The sequence below is a fragment of the Euleptes europaea genome, chromosome 3, assembly GCF_029931775.1.
Source record: "Euleptes europaea isolate rEulEur1 chromosome 3, rEulEur1.hap1, whole genome shotgun sequence".
Lineage (NCBI taxonomy): Eukaryota > Metazoa > Chordata > Lepidosauria > Squamata > Sphaerodactylidae > Euleptes > Euleptes europaea.
This window is the reverse complement of record NC_079314.1, coordinates 6,524,585-6,543,622: the sequence shown is the minus strand read 5'-3', so window position 1 is coordinate 6,543,622 and position 19,038 is coordinate 6,524,585. Positions and strand designations below refer to the sequence as shown.

Here is a 19,038-nt window from a genome sequence, read left to right as displayed (position 1 = left end):
TGACTCTTTGGGCCAACCATCCTCGTCCAGTTTTTATCATTCTCTTCCCCCCAAAGAGGTATGAGCAGGTGGGGCTGGGGGCTCAGGTGGGCTTCTGTCTGGATACCAACCAGACTCACATTTATGTAGCTTCAAGAGATGCGAATAACACCTATTCTGCTCTGAGTTCAATGGGCTTTCCGGGGGGAGGGGGACAAACACAAAGGTCATTAATGCATGATCACTTTACCCTCCTTTCTTCCCTGTTTCAGCCAGGATCAAATTTTTCAGTATGCACGTTACCGCATTCCTTGGAAGCTCAACACTGTTTCAATGCAAAATGAACCTGGCTTTTCCATTCCTCTTCCGGCCCGAATTAAACCGTTCATCCTGGCTCATTCCAGAGTCACAGAGCGTGCATACTCTGTTCTCGGGCTGAGCTTCGCCCCACCCTTTTCAAAACCCCTCTTCAAGGCAGCATGCAGATAGCCAAACAGGGGAAGCACAGAAGATTGGCTTCTCTCACAGCCAATCACGAAGCAGTGTGTAAAGAGGCAGGGATTCAAGTGCTTTCTGCTTCCTCGGAGCTCTTTCTGAGCAAAATAAAGGCTTTTTTAAAACGAAGCTTGGATTTCTCCACCCCCCTTCTTTCAGATTGTTCCGTCTGTTGTTCTTAACATGCTTTTTTATGCGGCAGTTGGGTCTGGGGGGAAAGAAATCTTCTCTCAGGGTGAGCACTGCAAAGTCAGCCAATTACAGAGCAGCATTTAAAGGGGTGGGACTTGATTTGAACTTGGGAGACTGCTTTTCTGTATTCATGCCTCCATTAGCACACAGTTTAGTCCCTGATCATTCCAGCCAATGCATACAGTTTCCCCCAACCCAGGTTACTTTGATCCTGGCTGAAACGAGGAATAAAGGAGGTTAAAGCAACCATGCATAAATGACCAAAGACACCACTATCCTGTAACTTTAAGCTGAAGAGGAGAATTTGGCCAGAGCAACTTCACCCACAGGACTTAGAAAGCTAGTGTGGTGTACTGGTTAGGAGTGGTGGACTCTAATCTGGAGAACCGGTTTGATTCCCCATTCCTCCATATGAGTGGCGAACACTAATCTGATGAACCAGGTTTGTTTCCCCACTCCTCCGCATGAAGCCTGCTGGTGACCTTGGGCTAGTCACAGTTCTCTCTGGACTCTCTCAGCCCCACCTACCTCACAAGATGTTTGTTGTGAGGAGGGGAGGGGAAGGGAAGGAGATTGTAAGCCGGTTTGAGACTCCTTTCAGTAGAGAAAATCGGGGTATAAAAACCAACTCTTCTTCCTTCTTCAAAAGGTTACTCCTGAGGGAGTTTCTCCTTGGAAATACAAAGGAGCACTGTTTCACGGTCCCTTTGCAAGGACGGAAAGAAGTACTTCTTTACTCAACGAATTATTGAAATACGGAATTCACTGCCAGTGGAGGTAGTGTTGGCCACAAGCATAGTTTTAAAACGGGATTCAATGAATTCAAGGAGGAGAGGGCCATCCGTGGCTATTAGCCAGGGCAACTGTAAAGGGAGCCTTCAGAATCAGAGGCAGTAAACCCCTGGAGACCAGCGCCAGGAGGCAGCATCAGGAAAGGCTTGGCTTCTGTTTCCTGTTTATTGGCCCTCCCCAGTAATGGGTTGGCCACCAAGTGAGAAAGGATGCCGGGCAAGATGGACCCTCACTGGTCCGATCCAGCAGGGCTCTTCTGATATCCTTATGGACCTGGGCATCCAGACTTCCTGCTTCTCCCCCCCCCCCACTTTTCAGTAGGTGCCCTATCAGGCCTGCAGTGTTGGCTACCACCTTTGCCCCTGCATCTTCTTTGGTTGAGAGCCAGCGCGGTGTAGTGGTTACAGCAGGGGTGTCCAACATAAGGCCCAAGGGCGGGATCCGGCCCCTTGAGACCTCTCATCTGGCCCAGAAACCAGCCGAGGCAGCCTCCCCACCCACACACACTCTCAATCTGGGCTGGCATGGCCTGGCCAAGTGACATATATGTCATATCTGGCCCTCGTAACAATTGAGTTCGACACCCCTGGGATACAGTGTCAGACTAGGAGCTGAGAGACCCGGGTTGGAATCCCGCCATTGAAGCCTGCTGGGTAGGGTTGGCAGGTCCCTCTTTGCTACCGACGGGAATTTTTGGGGTGGAGCCTGAGGAGGGTGGGGTTTGGGGAGGGACTTCAATGCCATAGAATCCAATGGCCAAAGCAACCTTTTTATCCAGGTGAACTGATCACTATTGGCTGGAGATCAGTTGTAATACCAGGAGATCTCCACCCACCACCTGGAGGTTGGCAACTCTACTGCCATCTTGTCTTTTAAAATATGTTGTATGAATTTTAAGGTATGTTTTAATATAGATGTTTTATATTGCGTTGTGAGCCACCCTGAGCCTGGCTTGTTGGGAATGAGGGCGGGATATAAATGTAAATAATAAATAAATAATAAATACTGCTTAGTGACCTTGGGTCAGTAACATACTTTCAGCCATACCCACCTCACAGGGCTAATGTGAGAATAAAATGGAGACGTGGAAACCAGAGCAGGAAGGAAGTAAATCACTAAACGAAGGCTGCTCCCCGGGGCTTTAGCTGGTGACTGACTATCTTCATGTTCCTCCTGTAGGACAGACAAACAGGCTTATCGGGAGCAGGCATCTGGTCTGTGCATCATGCCAGGGAGAGCCTCCATGCAGAGGTCTGGAGGGATACAATGGGCTGCACCCCTTTCCACTGCACAGGGGGCACCACGATTTGGAGCGCTTCACTTATGTTTTAAAAAATTCCCTGCGAAGAGAAGGCCGGTGAAGCAAGCAAAGGACCAGGCCCTGTGTGTTAAGTGCCATAAAGTCACTTCTGACTCATGGCCAGCCTGTGAATCAATGTCCTCCAAATCGTCCTGTCATTAACAGCCTTGCCCAGGTCTTGCAAAGAAAGGGAGGGCTGCGGCTTCCTTCATTGAGTCAACCCATCTCGTCATAGGTGCTGCTGGCTGGACTCTTGCTCTTCTCTACTGCTACTGACAGACTAACACGATTGTGATCGATCTCAACTTAGGTCTTCCTCTTTTTCCGCCACCTTCAACTTTTGCTAGCAATATCGTCTTTCCCAGCGACGCTGGTCTTCTCATAATGTGACCAAAGCATGACAGACTCAGTTGGGTCATTTTAGCTACTAGGGACAGATCAGGCTTGATTCGATCTAGCCGATTCTGTAGCTGCAAGGAATTTTGCTACCAACTGGAGTTGGTTTCCCAGCTCTTACAGTTCCGCTGCACGCGTGAAATGAGGTGGGCGGGGTTTCTGCACGTGCTCAGAGGCACTCTATCCGAGTTTTGCATACAGTCCAAGGCTGGGGGGTGCAAAAACGTGGATGGGGCTCTAGCGGGAGGCTCTTTCCCCAAACTTTGGAGGGGGGGGCGCCGAGCTACGTATGCAAGACCCTCTGCGCACGAGCAGCGGCCGTTCTTTCACTGCTGCTGCTGCCGCCGCCAGGTGGGTGTTTGCACTTTAATTTGGGGAGGAGCGGGAGAAGGGCGGGGCTTGGCCTCCCGGGGGGCGTGGCTCCCCCAGCTGTTGTTGCTCCACGTGGGTTGGACCGCCGTCGGGGGGAAAGAGCAACGACACGGCGAGCAGGGGGGCGGCCGGGCCGGCTTTATAAGGCTCCATGCGCGCCGGGGGTGGCCAGTGGGCCCCTCTGCTCGGGACCTCGCCCTGCCGTGCCCGGGAGGCCGAGGCGCGCCATGCCCGCCTTGCTGTGGCTGCTGCTGGCGCTCCCCCAACTGGCAGCCCCTTTGCGGTGGGACACCTCGCCGGTAAGAGGGGGCGCGGCGGCGCTGGAGGGGGGCCGAGGGACTCGCGCCAGATCTCTGCGCCGGACTGTCCCCCCCCCTCCGCAGATCGGGACCCCGCGAAGAGAAATGAGATCCGGGGTGACGTTGGGCGGGGGGCTCGCCCCTTCCCCGTGGAGGTCTCCCCCTGACCTTGGCAGCGTCGGGGCTGCGATGCACCTGAACCGCCCGGGGCGTCTGTGCGCGCGCGCTTTTTGGCAATGTCCCCCCCCCCCGGTGGAGCGCAGCTGGGCCTGGCAGCCCGTGGCTGGGGAGGGGAGGGCCGGGCTGGGCGCCCCCGCCGCACCGCGCTCGCTGCAGCCTGAAGCCTCCTCTCCCCCGAGGGTCGCAACGGCCGCGCTTTCAAGTGGGGCGGGGGGGGGCAGCGACTGCGAACGGTGCAGGTGCTGGGAAAGTCATTGACGCCCCCGAGCAAACAAAAGAGCCGTGGCTTATTTATTGATTTGAACTTTGAAATTCCAGATGTGTGCATTCTGCAGGAGCTGAGGTCTCTTCTTGCTGGAGATGCGATGCCAAGCTCGATTTGTAAATTCCGCTTCTCTTTTTTTTTGGGATCTGGAAGGTAGTTTAGGTTTGCAACTGTGGTGGTTATTCCAAACAGGGGGGAAACCTGACTTCGCAGGCACGAAACACCCTCTGTTTGGCTTGGTTCTGTCGGCAAGAACTTCACTACCCACTTCTGAGCGGGAGAGCTGAGGTTTGGCAACGAATCCCACATCGTTCCCAGACCGCAAGACACCCAAAGAATGAATGAATGGCCCTTTTCAGATCTTCTGATGAGTTTTGCAAAGTGTTCTATTACTGATTTCCTTTCCCAGCCTTTTGGGGTGGGGGGGCGCTCTTACACCTTGATCACTTTTGGGACAGTCAGAAATCCACCAGGTGAAGATTCAGGCTTTTTGCATAGATGAAAGTACTGAGGGTCAGGGAGTCTGCTCTCCCTTTTAATTTGCTTAGAAAATCAATATGCTGCCTTTCTGGAGACCGGATGGGAAACTTAAATGCAGTAAAATAACACCATAAGTGCTTTGATACAAGAATTGTTGATAATAAAGCAAACCGTTAGATACGAGCCAGCAAAAAACAATATTGTTCACCTTAAAATTACACCTCCAGACTAGAAGTGGACCCTGAAAACAGGTGGGAAATATGGGGGGAAAAAACCCCAGCCTGGGTTAAAAGGAAGGCTGTTGCCTGGTGCCTCGGGGGAAAGGGTATTCTAAAGGCAAGCTGCCACCACAGAAAAAGCCCTGGCTGTGGTTGTCTACACTTCTGCAGGGGGGGGGGGCACAGAGAGCAGGGCTTGCAAAGAGGATTTTGACTGACAGGCTGTTTTGGGTTCTTCTTGCTTAGTGCTGAAACTGCTGCTCATTATTCTTAAGCAGAACGTTTTAGAATGCAACCCTTTTCTCTGCCATCAACTTTCAGCTGTGGCCACAGCCAAGCCCCTTAACCTATTACAAAAGATTTGCCTTCAGGACAGCTATAATTCTTCTCCGTATTTCTTTGGGCCCACCCCCTTGAAGGTATGCCACAAATAAAATCAACAAGCCCCGTTTACATATTTACAGGTGTTGGAAAACTGGGAGCATGGTGGCCTTTGAAGCTCTCGGTCAGCGTCAGCCCATGGTGACATCAAACATTCTGTTTGTTAAGCCTCCCTCTTGTCTGCTCTGCCTGCCAAGTTCCGTCCTGACCCCTTGCAAAGCTGGAGTTGCTCATCTCCCCTTTGCGGAGCAGCTGATCTCTTACTCATCTCCCCTTGCGGAGCAGCTGATCTCTTGCAAGGGTCAGCTCTCTGGCCAAGCTACCAAAGTGGCTGCTTGGGGCAGCACAGACTAGCAAGAGGATGCTCCACAGGGGGCTCTTTCCCAGCTGCTGGTGGTCTCGGAGGTTTCTGGCATTGCCTCCCAGATTCATGCTGTGTTGTGTGATACAAAACCTGTGCAGCTGTACGGCTTGGGCCCTGTGGTTTGGATCTTGGGTGAAGCCTGCCAAGAGCATTCTTTAGGAGCTCCCCCCCCCCGCATATCCTCTAAGATGACACAGGTCCAAAGAAGGACGGTGGTGGAGAGTGCCGTCAAGTCGCCAGTGACTTATGACAATGCTGGTAGGGTTTTCAAGGCAAGAGACCAACAGAGGGGGTTTACTATTAGGGTTGCCAGCTCCGGGTTGGGAAATACCTGGATGTTTTGGGGGTGGAGCCTGAAGAGGGGAGGGTTTGGAGAGGGGAGGGACTTCAATGCCATAGAGTCCAATTGCCAAAGCAGCCATTTTATCCTGGGGAACAGATCTCTATCGGCTGGAGATCAGTTGTAATAGCAGGAGATCTCCAGCTAATACCTGGAGGCTGGCAACCCTATTTCCCATTGCCTGCCTCCATATAGTGACCCTGGACTTCCTTGGTGGTCTCCCATCCAAGTACTAACCAGGGATAACCCTGCTTAAAGGTAAGGTAAAGGTCCCCTGTGCAAGCACCGGGTCATTCCTGACCCATAGGGTGATGTCACATCCCGACGTTTTCTAGGCAGACATTGTTTACGGGGTGGTTTGCCAGTGCCTTCCCCAGTCATCTTCCCTTTACCCCCAGCCAGCTGGGTGCTTAGCTTCCGATAACTGACAAGATTGGGGTAGCCTGGGCCTTCCCAAAGAGTAATTCTCTGGGGTATTTGCAAGGCCCCAAATGGCCCACCAGGGGTCCGTTCAGAGGGTTCCCTCCCCTCTACTACTGTTGTTAGGGCCACAGTGGGGCTTCCATAGCTGTCTGTTATTCTGATTTTGGTTTGAGATCCACGAGCCATCCCCCCAGGGCCCAAGCGTTCAGGGCAAATGTTTGTCCCTGCTAGCCCACAGGGGGGCTTTTGCATGCTTCAAACTATGGCAGGGGTCTGCCAATCTGGGAACAACCAACATCCATATTTAGTCCCCCCTCTGTCGCCTTGTGGAGCTAAATTTAACCTGGCCTGGCCGGCTGAGGCCCATTGGCTGATGTCACCCCTTTTCTGGGGACTTTAAAAAGGTTGGTATTAGTCCACTGGGAGCCCAGCCAAGGGGAGGCCGGATCAATACCACAGAGTGCTTCTCTGGGACGTGGCAGATGGGAAGGGGATAGAATGTCAGGGCCTGGCAGGCATCGCGGGTCTAACGGGAATCACCCCTCCGATGCTGACCTTTTGGGTCAGCCTCTTGCCGGGGTGGCCCAGGTGCGAGTGAGCGTCTGCCACATAGGAGCTGCACATGGATGACCCTTGGCGTTTAGTCCGTAAAATGGAAAGGCCTGGGTTCAAGCCGGTCTGGAACTCTCCGGCTCTCTCTGTTCTCAGGTGGTCGGTATGGAGATTGTGGTTTGCATAATGTTATTGATTTAGCATTGTTTTAACCGTCTTTTAAATTTTTGTATTATTGTGTATGTATATCTATGGTGTTAGCCACCCTAAGCCCGGTCCTGCTGGGGGAGGGCAAGATATAAAAAAAAATTCTATTCTATAACCAGAGACTTTCTTTTTCCCTGTTCTGAATGGGATTGCCACCTCTTGAAAACAGAAAAATGCAAAACCAGTCACTGTTAATGCCATCCTGATGTGCGGATATTATGGGGGTGAAGCTTTCCCTGGCAGGGAGACAGAGATGTGAGGTGAAATGGCAGTTGTTTGTTTTCCAGAGTGTCAGGCTGGTGGTAAAAGGGTTGCCATCTTTTCAACCAGCCAATGTAGCTGTGCTTTTTAGCTGCTGCTTGCTTGTTGGAGCTATTATTATATTTATATTCTCCCTTTCTTCCCTTGTGGTGGTGGTGGTGGGGGTCCTAAGAAGTTTCCCACTCAGGCCCTGGCCACCCCTGCCCTGCTTAGCTTCAGCCAGGTGGCTGGTTGGGACTCCTTGATGTGAAGCCATGGAAAAGCTTCACAGGCTAATTTCCGCAGAGGCACAGGAATGAGGCGGAGGGCACGTTAGAACATATTTTCTGCTCAGTTGGCAACCTTAACTATTTATGCAGGGTTAGGGGGAATGACTACTGTAAGGTTGATGAAGAAATTTAAATTGTTCAAGATTTGCTGTTCCTTGGCTCCATCATCAATAGAAAGGGATACTGCGGCCAAGAAATCAGAAGGAGGTTGAGACTGGAAAAGGCAGCAATGAAGGAGCTAGAAAAGATCCTTAAGTGTAAGGATGTGTGACCAAGATCAAGATAATTCATGTCATAGTATTCCCTATTACTGTGTATGGGTAGAAAAGTTGGACAATGAAGAAAGCTGACAGGAAGAAAGTTGATTTCTTTGTAATGGGATGTTGGACGTTTTACCAATACCCACGGATAGGGTTGCCAACCTCCAGATACTAGCTGAAGATCTACTATTACAACTGATCTCATAAGAACATAAAGGCCCTGCTGGATCAGACCAAGGCCCATCAAGTCCAGCAGTCTGTTCATGCAGTGGCCAACTAGAAAGTTGTTCCTCTAGAAAGCAACAAACAAGACGACTGCATCACCATCCTGCCTATGTTCCACCGCACCCAAAATAATAGGCATGCTCCTCTGATACTAGAGAGAATAGGTATGCAGCATGACTAGTATCCATTCTAACTAATAGCTATGAATACCCCTTTCCTCCATGAATATGTCCACTCCCCTCTTAAAAGCCCTCCAAGCTGACAGCCATCACCACATCCTGGGGCAGGGAGTTCCACAATTTAACTATGCATTGTGTGAAAAAATACTTTTATCTGTTTTGAATCTCTCACCCTCCAGCTTTAGCAGATGATCCCGTGTTCTAGTATTATGGGAGAGGGAGAAAAACTTCTCCCTGTCCACTCTCTCCAAACCATGCATAATTTTATAGACCTCTGTCATGTCTCCCCTTAGCCGCCTTCTTTCCAAGCTAAACAGCCCTAAGCGTCTTAACCGCTCTACATAGGATAGTTGCTCTAGTCCCCTAATCATTTTGGTTGCTCTTTTCTGCACCTTCTCAAGCTCTGTAATATCCTTTTTTTAGGTGTGGTGACCAGAACTGTATTCCAAGTGTGGTCTCACCATAGATTTGAACAAGGGCAGTATGAAATCAGGAGTTTTATTTTCTATTCCTCGTCTAATTATGGCCAGCATGGAATTTGCCTTTTTCACAGCAGCTGCACACTGGGTTGACATCTTCATCGAGCGATCCACTACCACCCCAAGATCCCTTTCTGGGTCTTTCACTGCCAGCACAGATCCCATCAATGTATATGTAAAGTTGAGATTTTTTGCCCCACTTTACACTTGCGCACATTGAATCTCATTTGCCATTTAAATGCCCATTCCTCCAGTTTGTAGAGATTCTTTTGGAGCTCTTCACAGTCCGATTTTGTTTTAACCACCCTAAATAATTTGGTGTCATCTGCAAACTTGGCTACTTCACTGTTTAACCCCAACTCCAGGTCATTGATGAACAGATTGAAAAGCACCGGTCCCAACACAGATCCCTGTGCTCACATCCCGCCATTATGAGAACTGACCATTGATTCCTACTCTCTGCTTCCTATTTTTCAGCCAGCTCTCAATCCATAAGAGGACTTGTCCTCTTATCCCTTGACTATCTCCAGCGGATAGAGATCATTTCACCCAGAGAAAATGGCCGGTTTGGCAACTGGACTCTATGGCATTGAAGTCCCTCCCCAAACCCCACCCTCCTCAGGCTCCACCCCCAGAATCTCCAGGTATTTCCCAACTCAGAGCTGGCAACCCTACCCATGGACCACCAAAACGACAAATAGGTTTTAAATCAAATCAAACCAGAACGCTCACTCGAAGCTAAAATGGCCTATTGTACTTTGGTCACATTATGAGAAGACAAGCATCACTGGAAAAGACAGTCATGCTGCCTTCCACTTTTCCTAGCAGGAAAAGAGGAAGACACAACATGAGATGGATCGACTCAATCAAGGAAACCACGGCCCTCAGTTTGCAAGACCTGAGCAAGGCTGGATGTTTTGGAGATCATGAATTCAGAGGGTTGTCATATGTCAGAAGTGACTTGATGGCACTTAAGAAGAAGAGTTGGTTTTTATATGCCGACTTTCTCTACCACTTAAGGGAGACTCAAACCAGCTTACAATCACCTTCCCTTCCCCACAACAGACACCCTGTGAGGTAGGTGAGGCTGAGAGAGCTTTAAGAGAGCTGTAACTTGCCCATGGTCACCCAGCTGGCTTTGTGTGTAGAACTGGGGAAACAAATCCAGTTCACCAGATTAGCCTCTGCCGCTCTTGTGGAGGAGTGGGGAATCAAACCCACTTCTCCAGATCAGACTTCACCACTCCAAACCACAGCTCTTAACCACACACACACAAGTATGGGGGGGGCGGGGTAAAAGTGGCAAGAGGGTGGTTACCTTCCCCCAGCAAGTACTCTGTGCTTCCCTGTAACACTGCCATTTCCAGAAATAAAGGCAAGGCCCTCTGTCCCTGCTCAGCCTTTTGTTTATTATATTGCTTTGCCTGTTTTGGAGTGCAAAAGCAGGGGAATGGTTTGGGGGCTAAGCTTTGACAATCAAATGAGTCTGGAACGGAAGCATTGGCTTTCTTTGGGCCGAAGGCCGACCTTTCTGGAGCTAGGGTTGCCAGCTCCGGGTTGGGAAGTACTTGGAGATTTTGGGGGTTCAGCCTGATGAGGGTGGGGTTTAGGGAGGGGAGGGACTTCAGTGGGGTATAATGCCATCGAGTCCACCTTCCAAAGCAGCCATTTTCTCCAAATGAGCTGACCTCTGTCACCTGGAGATCACCCGAAGAAGTATTTCCTTTTTTCTATCCTGAATTGACTTAATTACTTAGGTGCCCATGAGTTCTACTGTTACTGGACAGGGAGAACGAGTTTTCTTTTACTCTGTTTTCCTTCCTGCAGAATATCATAATCCTTTACTTTAAAAAAAGAGTTCCCCCTAGGCTGTGAATTTGTTTTCTGGCTCGGTTCCTGTGCCTTTTACAGCAGCCGGGCAGGCTGAAATGGGCACGGTGATGTTTTCCTGGTGTGGAAATAAAGTTGGATTGCAGATAGTTTCTCATCTAGTCACCCAAGGTCACTACAAATCTTCAGGTGATGATCCAGCCAAGGACGCTTTTGCTAAAGTCAAGGAAGTTGGTTCTGATTAGGCTGCAAGTTGGCAGACAGGGACAGACGGGTGAGGAACTCTTCCTGGGGGCCTGTTAACTTTTGTAGACCGTAACGGCAGGCTACGCTGATGGAGCCGGCCCCTTTACGAGGTGGCTGTGGAAGCATCTCCCTTCTCATGAAGTTGGAGGAGTAGGGTGAGAATCATCAAGGATTCAGTGAACCAAAAATCTACATAAAATCACGGTATCCAACAGTAAATGGACTTGCAGCCTGCGCCGATGATGAAAACTGCCCAGGGGGACCACCCACAGAGAAGGCAGGGGCCTCTACACAGTCAGGGGTGGTCTCACATAGACAGAGAAATAGGACTCAGAAAATTCACCAGAAGAGAAAAACTCCCAATGACCTGATGAGGACTGAGCATGCCACAAGAGGCACCGAATACTAAGAGCAGCTAAGAATGAGTTAAGGGGTGGAAGGGGGGGTGTCAAGCCTTTCAGTACTTACTGGACATTTCCTAGGAGCTGGTCATTGAGATAGGGTGCCATATTTGTTAAATTGGGCTTGTAAAGGTTTTATTGTATGTTTTAAATGCTGTTATATCTATAGGGTTGCCACGTCCGGTTTGGGAAATACCAGGACTTCTGTGGGATAAAATGCCATGGAGCCTATGGGCACCACATTGGGGGACCCCTGATCTAATCTATATCTCTCTCTACACATATGCTAAAAGCTACCTTTTTTTTTGATATTTATTAAAATATTTATACCCTGCCTTTCCTCTTGGTTCAAGACTAATTTCTTTGTAAGTCCATCCTAGCCATTAGCTGAGGTGCCACAGCATCATGGAGTGTTAGCTAACATTTTAACAGTACAAACCTAAGGAGAGTTACTCCAGTCTAAGCCCATTGAAATGAATGGGCCTAGACTGGAATAACTCTCTTGAGGATTGTACTGTAAGCACCGAGGTGGAGGCAGGAGCAGTCTGACGCAGTACTGATTGCCTTTTTCTGCCAGCAAGCAACACTGTGTGTGTCTGTTTTTTCTCACGCACGGTCCCGCTCTGCCTCTCCTCTCCCGCTCCAGATTGACACAGGTGTGCAACCCTTAGGCCTATTCTCTTTCCATGGATGATGAGGGGAACTTGAATGCGAACCAACCCTCCATTGGACATGTCCTTACACCTCTGCCTTGGTTTTTGCTTTTTGGCTGCCTTTGGTTAGGGTGGCTGGTTCATATTTAATTAATTGATTGGGTTTATTTATTTATTAAAGCTTCTTTGGCTGAGGTGCTGGATTCCCTCATGAAAGAAGCTCTCCTTTCAAAGTTATTTTCCTTTCATTCTTTTTTTTCTCTTTTTTAATCAACTCTGATTGCAGAAGGGTGAAGGGGAATTCTGGTGTATTTGAAACACCTGAGAAGTTTATATTTTGGGTTATTTCTCTTCTGGAAAATCTCAGCCCTAAATCCACAAAGTAGCAGCGAGGTTGACTAGAGCAGAGTTAAAAGTAACTTGAGAATGGTGAGAAGGGAATTTTAGCAGGAGCAGCTTCTCCCTTCATGGCACTAACCTAATGGGGAAAACTGTCACAATTCTCTGAATGCATATGAAAGACTTAAGATTCCTGCTGTCTGGGTAGGGCCACATAATGGTCAAGTCCCAAATTCAAATGTGAGTGGGAGCTGGTTGGAGGATCGAAGCAATAAGATCCAGAGGTTAAAGAGAGGCGGCCTCGAGCTTTGTATAACTTTCCACTTGGATTTAAATCTCAGAGCAGCCACGGAATGACCAAAGATGCCTTGGCCAAATTCTTCCTTTGTTTTTTAGCCTCCGCCTCTCCTGTCTGTAAAATGGGCATTGTAGGAGTTTTTATACTCCTTGATGTGGCAACTGCAGAAATTAGTAAAGACTGATGTCTGCAACATGGATGGAATTAATTCGTTGGATTATGGAACATTTTGGTAGTGGTTAGGAATGGTTAATCTGGTGAACAGCGTTTGATTCCCCGCTCCTACACATAAACCCTGCTGGGTGACCTAGGACCAGTCACAGTTCTCTCTGAACTCTCTCAGCCCCACCTACCTCACAAAGTGTCTGTTGTGAGGGGGGGAGGGAAGGCGATTGTAAGCCGGTTTGATTCTCCTTAAAAGGTAGAGAAAGTCGGCATATAAAAACAAACTCTCCTTCTTCTTCTAAAGCAGGTACAAAAACTGCAGGTGGCCATAGGAGCCATTCCCTTCTTGAGACAGAAAGGGAACAGGGAATGTGACTCCTAAGGTGATGTAGGTGATGGGTATTACTTAAAAATCAGGTCGGCTTCCCCCCCCCCCTCTTTTGGAGTTAGTGCTTTAACTCCTTTGCAAATGCAATAGGTTTAGGGACTAACGAAAGTGCATGCAATTAAGATTTAATAGGGCCATAACAAAGCCTCCAGACCCTATTCGTGTTTACAAGGTCATACACTTTGTTAGGATAAACTGTGCTTTACTGGTCAGCTAAAGGCAGGATATATGTGTGTGTGTGTGTGTCAGAAATTCACAAAATTCTGCATGATTTGGTGGGGAAGTTAGAGAGAGGGAACTTCTTCTCCCATAACACAAGTAGTTGCTGTCACCCAAAGAAATTGATCTGCCGCTGAGTCAGGACAGATGCAATCCTTTGTATGCACACCATATATCCATGTCCAGAACAATGCTCGTAGAAGAGGAGAGTAAATGAGCACACAGCTCAAACCCCCTGCTCATAACAGACTTCATTTCCCCACCCCTTCTTTGCTCGCTTGCATGCATTTGCTCGCTGGCAGAAAACGGCAACAGAAGGGGATGGTTGAATCTCCATGAGGCAAGGCTGCCGAGAGCCACTATGGGCCTCCGGACAAAGATTTCAACTGGGGACCTTGATCCAAACCAAATATAACAAAACAAATCACTTTGTTTGCTGTTGCCATGAATTTATGTGTGTGATTTTGCCGGCTGACTTAGGGTGACCTCGTAGGGTTTTCCAGGCTAAAGATGTTCAGAGGTGGTTTGCCATTGCCTGCCTCTACCTGGGCTGAGAGAATTAGGAATCGAACCCGGCTCTTCAGATTAGAGTCTCCTGCTCTTAACCTCTACACCATGCTGGCTCTCACCATGAATCTATAGTCATAAAAGAATTGGTCTGACAATCCATCTGTCCATTTATGACAGTGGCATAACCCATCAGAGAATAAAGCTGTGTGTGTAAAGTGCCATCAAGTCGCAGCTGACTTATGACGACCCCTTTTTGGGGTTTTCATGGCAACAGACTAACAGAGGTGGTTTGCCAGTGCCTTCCTCTGCACGGCAATCCTGGTATTCCTTGGTGGTCTCCCATCCAAATACTAACCAGGGCTGACCCTGCTTAGCTTCTGAGATCTGATGAGATCAGGCTAGCCTGGGCCATCCAGGTCAGGGCGAGAATAAAGCTAGGAGACTCAATTAGCCACCAGCTTTAGGATGATTGTGGGAGTTGCAGGGCCAAAATGGAAAGGCATGGGAATATCCTGGCCCAGGTGAGACACCCCCCCCCCATGCTATTTGCATTGGAAATGAAGCGTCTCTGTGTTTGAAAACAGGCCACCAGCCCCAGAATGATGGTGGAAGTTGCACTGCCCAAAATGAAGGGAATTAGAACACCCCGAACCAGGTTATCTTCAGGATAGGCAACATGTAATAAGAGAGTTTACAAGCAAGCTATCATATGTCTCTAATACTCAAGTCCCCAATCTGCCATAGTAGACTGCCAGACTTGCTCACAGAGTTATTGTGAGGATAAAATGGGGGACAGGACTACAATGTAGCTTTGGGTCCCCATTGGGGAGAAAGACTGGGTATGACATTTGTTATAAATCTAATTTTAAGGACATTAAACAGATTATGTAATTTGCCATATAGCAAAGTAGCTTTTCCTAAGGGCTATTACGTCTTCCACCAACACAATAATAATGATGATAACCCAGTGCCTGAACACGTATAACCGCTAAAACAGAGTTCCCTTGCCAGACATGTAAAGGGTGGAGGAGGCGGAAAACATCTTTTTGCTACTTTGTTAGATCACGGGAAAATGTTACCTTCCCTGCTTCTGTTGGTAATATTAACAAAGGTTTGCTGCTATGCTGCTGTTTGCTACTATACTACTAAGTACATTCTGTTGCCAAGCAGGGTAAGGATGAGGTTGAGACCTAGACTTGAAAATAAATGGAAGGAACGTGGAAAAATTAGGTGTAGAGAGAAATGAATGAGAAAAGAAGGAAATAAATTAGGGGAAAGCGAAGGGAAGGTGGTTTTCTCTCGCTGCAACACACTGGGTACCGTTTTGCTGCAGTCCTGCGGAAAGAGCGGATAGTCCGCATGCCTTTTACTGTGCTCAGACTTCCCCGTGTCCCTAGTGGCTACAGGCAGAACTTAATCAAAAGGAAAATAATTGGGAAGTTATTGGGTTGGATGCAGCATGACGCTGGCTTCAGGGCCCCGGGCCACTCACTTGGGCCCCCTGAATTTTGCCCCCCTCCCAGTCTCCCCCTCTTGGCAGTCGTACCCTGGGGAGATATTTCAAGAGCTTTGGTGCCACGACCTAGAAGGCCCTATCCTGGTTTGCCAGCCGCCTAATCTGAGATGGCAGGGCAACCAAAAGAGGGCCTCTGAAGATGACTGTAGTGGTCATACTAAGGATGCCAACCTCCAGGGGGTACCTGGGGTTTCCCTGGAATTACAGCTCATGTCCAGACTACAAAGATCTCCTGGAGAAAATGGCTGCTTTGGAGGGTGGACTTTACGGCATTGTACCCCACTGAGGTCCCTGCCCTCCCCAGGCTCCATCCCGAAATCTCCAGGAGTTTCCCAACCTGGATCTGGCAACCCTACCCCCCATCCCCTGCCAGAGGCCAGGACGGACCTTGTAGCCCTAGGTCAGGCAGATTCTTAAGGGATTAGGCGCTCCTTTGGGTATGTTGGTCCCTAAACCGTATAGGCCTTTGAAGATCACCTTGCTAACATTCCCAGTCGCAAGGATGGAGCCCATGCTTGTAGTTTATGGGCACTGTTCCTCTTGTTGGTGTCCAAGAAGGCAGGACCAGCGTGCTTGCTTCTGCTCTCCCATCTTTATGGGTTTGCCCTGGACACAGGTATTTTTTGTGCTCAGAGCTGCCAGGAAATGCTACTGCAACCAACACATTGTTAGCTTATGGAATTCACTGCCACAGGATTGGGGTTACCGCTGCTACATGTGATGGCTTTAAAATGAGAGTAGACAAATTTACGGAGAGGTCTGTCAAAGAGCAATTAGCTTGTGGAATTAATTGCAACTGGTAGTAGGGGCAGCTGCTAGTTTAGTTGGCTTTAAAACAGGATCAGATGCATTCATGAAAGAGAGGGTCTCTCAGTGGCAATTAAACCATGATTAAGTTGTGGGCAGCGAAAGATCTAGGAGGGGCCATGGCTCAGTGGTAGAGCAACTGCTTGGCACTAAGAAGGTCCCAGGTTCAGTCCCTGGCATCTCCAGTTAAAGGGACTAGGCAAGTAGGTGATGTGAAAGACCTCTGCCTGAGACTCTGGAGAGCCCCTGTCGGTCTGAGTAGACAAGACTGACTTTGATGGACTGAGGGTCTGATTCAGTATAAAGCAGCTTCAGGTGTTCATGTGTATGTGTATCTGCTCATTGTCACAGTTGATGAATTCAGAATTCAACTTTATTAAGAAAGTAAATACATTGTTATTAAAAATAAAATATTATTGATCTCTTTTCTATGATGGATGGGTTGGATTCTGCTGATCCATTCTACCAACAGTGGAACCACCATTAGCAGGATGGATCCAAAAGATCCAACCCCTTGTGTTTAATGTGCATAGTCAAATCCTTTCTTCCCTAAAAATGCCACACTTTCACTTCCCCAAACTAATTTTCTAGAGTCATCTCTGGATAAAAGAGCCTCTGAACATCTGCAGAGTGAATTTCTTGCATCATGGAAGAATTAACAGCCTGCTCCCACCTCTCTAGAAAGAGGGGCTGCGATTCCAGGACTCAAACTTGTTTCCCATTCCCCCCCCCCCGCAAAAAAAGAAGGTCGCATTTTGTTTTTGGGCTGACAGACTAGATGGTCTTTTGTGTCCCGCAGGTGTGTTTGGATTTACTTTATTTGTGGTTCTGCTCCTAATGAATAACTCCATCCCTCCGTTATTGCAATGAGTGTGTTTTTACCAACATCGGGTGGCAGAGGGTTGTATTTTTTTTTTACATTTATTTTATTTTTAAAAGACTGATGTGTCTTGGCTGTGTTCCCCCGTCTTTCCCCTCGTTCAACTAAGGCCCCCTTCATAAGCCGCCGAGCTACACTCGCCAGCTAACCAAGGGCTTTTGTCGTCTGCGGGGGAAGCGAGGGAGAGTGTCCTACAAGGAGGCTTTGAATCTGGCAAGAAAGTTGGGTCCGAGCAAAGCCTCTTTGCCTTGCTTGCTGGAGGCACTAACAAATTACGCCGGCTGACAGCTGAAAGGTTTGTGTGTGCCTCGGCAGGACCCGGCAGGGCAGGCCGGGGTGCCGAGATTCGGGGGCCCTGTTTGCCAAGGGCACCCCCTAGTTGCTGCTACCTGCCCTTGATATACCAACCGATGCCTTTTGGAGATGCCTTATTAAAACATTTTTAAGATGAGGTGCTAGAATTGCCATCCTTCAGGGTTCTGCTTCTTCCCCTGGGACTTCTGGGAATCAAATTTCCAAGTGAGAAGCTGAGGCCTCTAGCTGTCGCATGTGTTCGAATGCAAATGTGCCATGCGCTGCAGGGCATGTCAGTTCACCTGTGGAAACTGGATTTTGAATTTCTGCCTTTCTAGACTGTGTTTCACTAAAAGAACAAACACTTTTCGAAGTTTTTAGAAGGCTGGCTGTTGTGTAGAGTAAATGAATGTGTTTCCCAAATAGTGGAAATTTTACTTGGGGTTTAACCCTTGGGTGGGATTGCACCCCAGAAGGCAACAGTGATTGGTTTCTAACATAGATCACTTGATGGATAGCCGCGTTAATCTGTAGCAGTAGAAAAGAGCAAGAGTCCAGTAGCCCCTTGAAGACTAACCAAATTTCTGGCGGCAGGGTCTGAGCTTTTGTGAGTCACAGCTCACTACTTCAATGGTTTGTAACATGTGGGGGGAGGTGGCTTTGACCTCCAGAACACTGGCCCCTCTAGTATGGTAGACCTTTAGGGTTACTAACCTCCAAGTGGGTTCTGGAGATCTCCCGGAATGACAGCTGATCTCCAGACTACATAGATTGCTTGTTTATTTGTTTATTTATTATCTATTTATTTAAAACATGCATTCTCCTGGAGAAAATGGCTGCTTTGCAAAGTGGACTGTATGGCATTATACTCTACTGATAGGGTTGCCAGCTCCGGATTGGGAAATACCAGGAGATTTTGGGGGTGGAGTCTGAGGATGGTGGGGTTTGGAGAGCAGAAAGACTTCAATGCCATAGAATCCAATTGCCAAGCGACCATTTTCCCCAGGGGAACTGATCTCTATCGGCTGGAGATCAGTTGTAACAACGGGTGGCACTCCTACCTACTGAGGTCTCTCCCCTCCCTAAACCTCACCCTCCCAGGTTCCACAGTGAAACTCCCAGGTTTTTCTGAACCCAGAGATGGCAACCCTGCCTTCCTCTTCACCTCAGATGTGCTTAGAGTGGTCAAGGTTACTAAGTGCAACGGGAGTAATTTTGCACTCCATAGTCGAGGCCTGGCGATTATAGATTCCGGAGAGTGTGCAAGTGAATAAGGGGGTCTGAGCAGAGTAATGCATTATGCTCAATGACTGAGCTGTGAGGTCTAGCGGCACGGTCTACTCAAGAGTTTTGAACAACTGGATTGAATTGAAATCTGGGTTGTTTTCATCATGTCTTCTCAGCTCAGCTTTATTATTGTCCGCAGCTGTAAACAGAACAAAAAGTCGGAGCTGGTTGCATCTGTTTTTGTACAGTTCTTTCCCCACTTTCCATCTTGCATTAGCAGCATTTGCCAGTGGCAGATGATGGGGAGGTCACCGATGAAAATGTTTGAGTCTCACTTCTGGAATCAACTTGTAGCCT

At 48.6% G+C, this 19,038-nt stretch overlaps 1 protein-coding gene across 1 annotated transcript in view; it reads left to right on the top strand.

Annotated features, from left to right (window-relative positions):
• The first annotated feature begins 3,710 nt into the window (after positions 1-3,710).
• LOC130475255 (SPARC-related modular calcium-binding protein 1-like) overlaps positions 3,711-19,038 on the top strand; it is a 45,581-nt gene continuing 30,253 nt past the window's right edge. Inside the window, exon 1 of the mRNA XM_056847001.1 lies at positions 3,711-3,825. Within this exon, the coding sequence (XP_056702979.1) occupies positions 3,754-3,825 (72 nt within the window). The 5' untranslated portion in view covers positions 3,711-3,753. The remainder of the gene's footprint in view (positions 3,826-19,038) is intronic.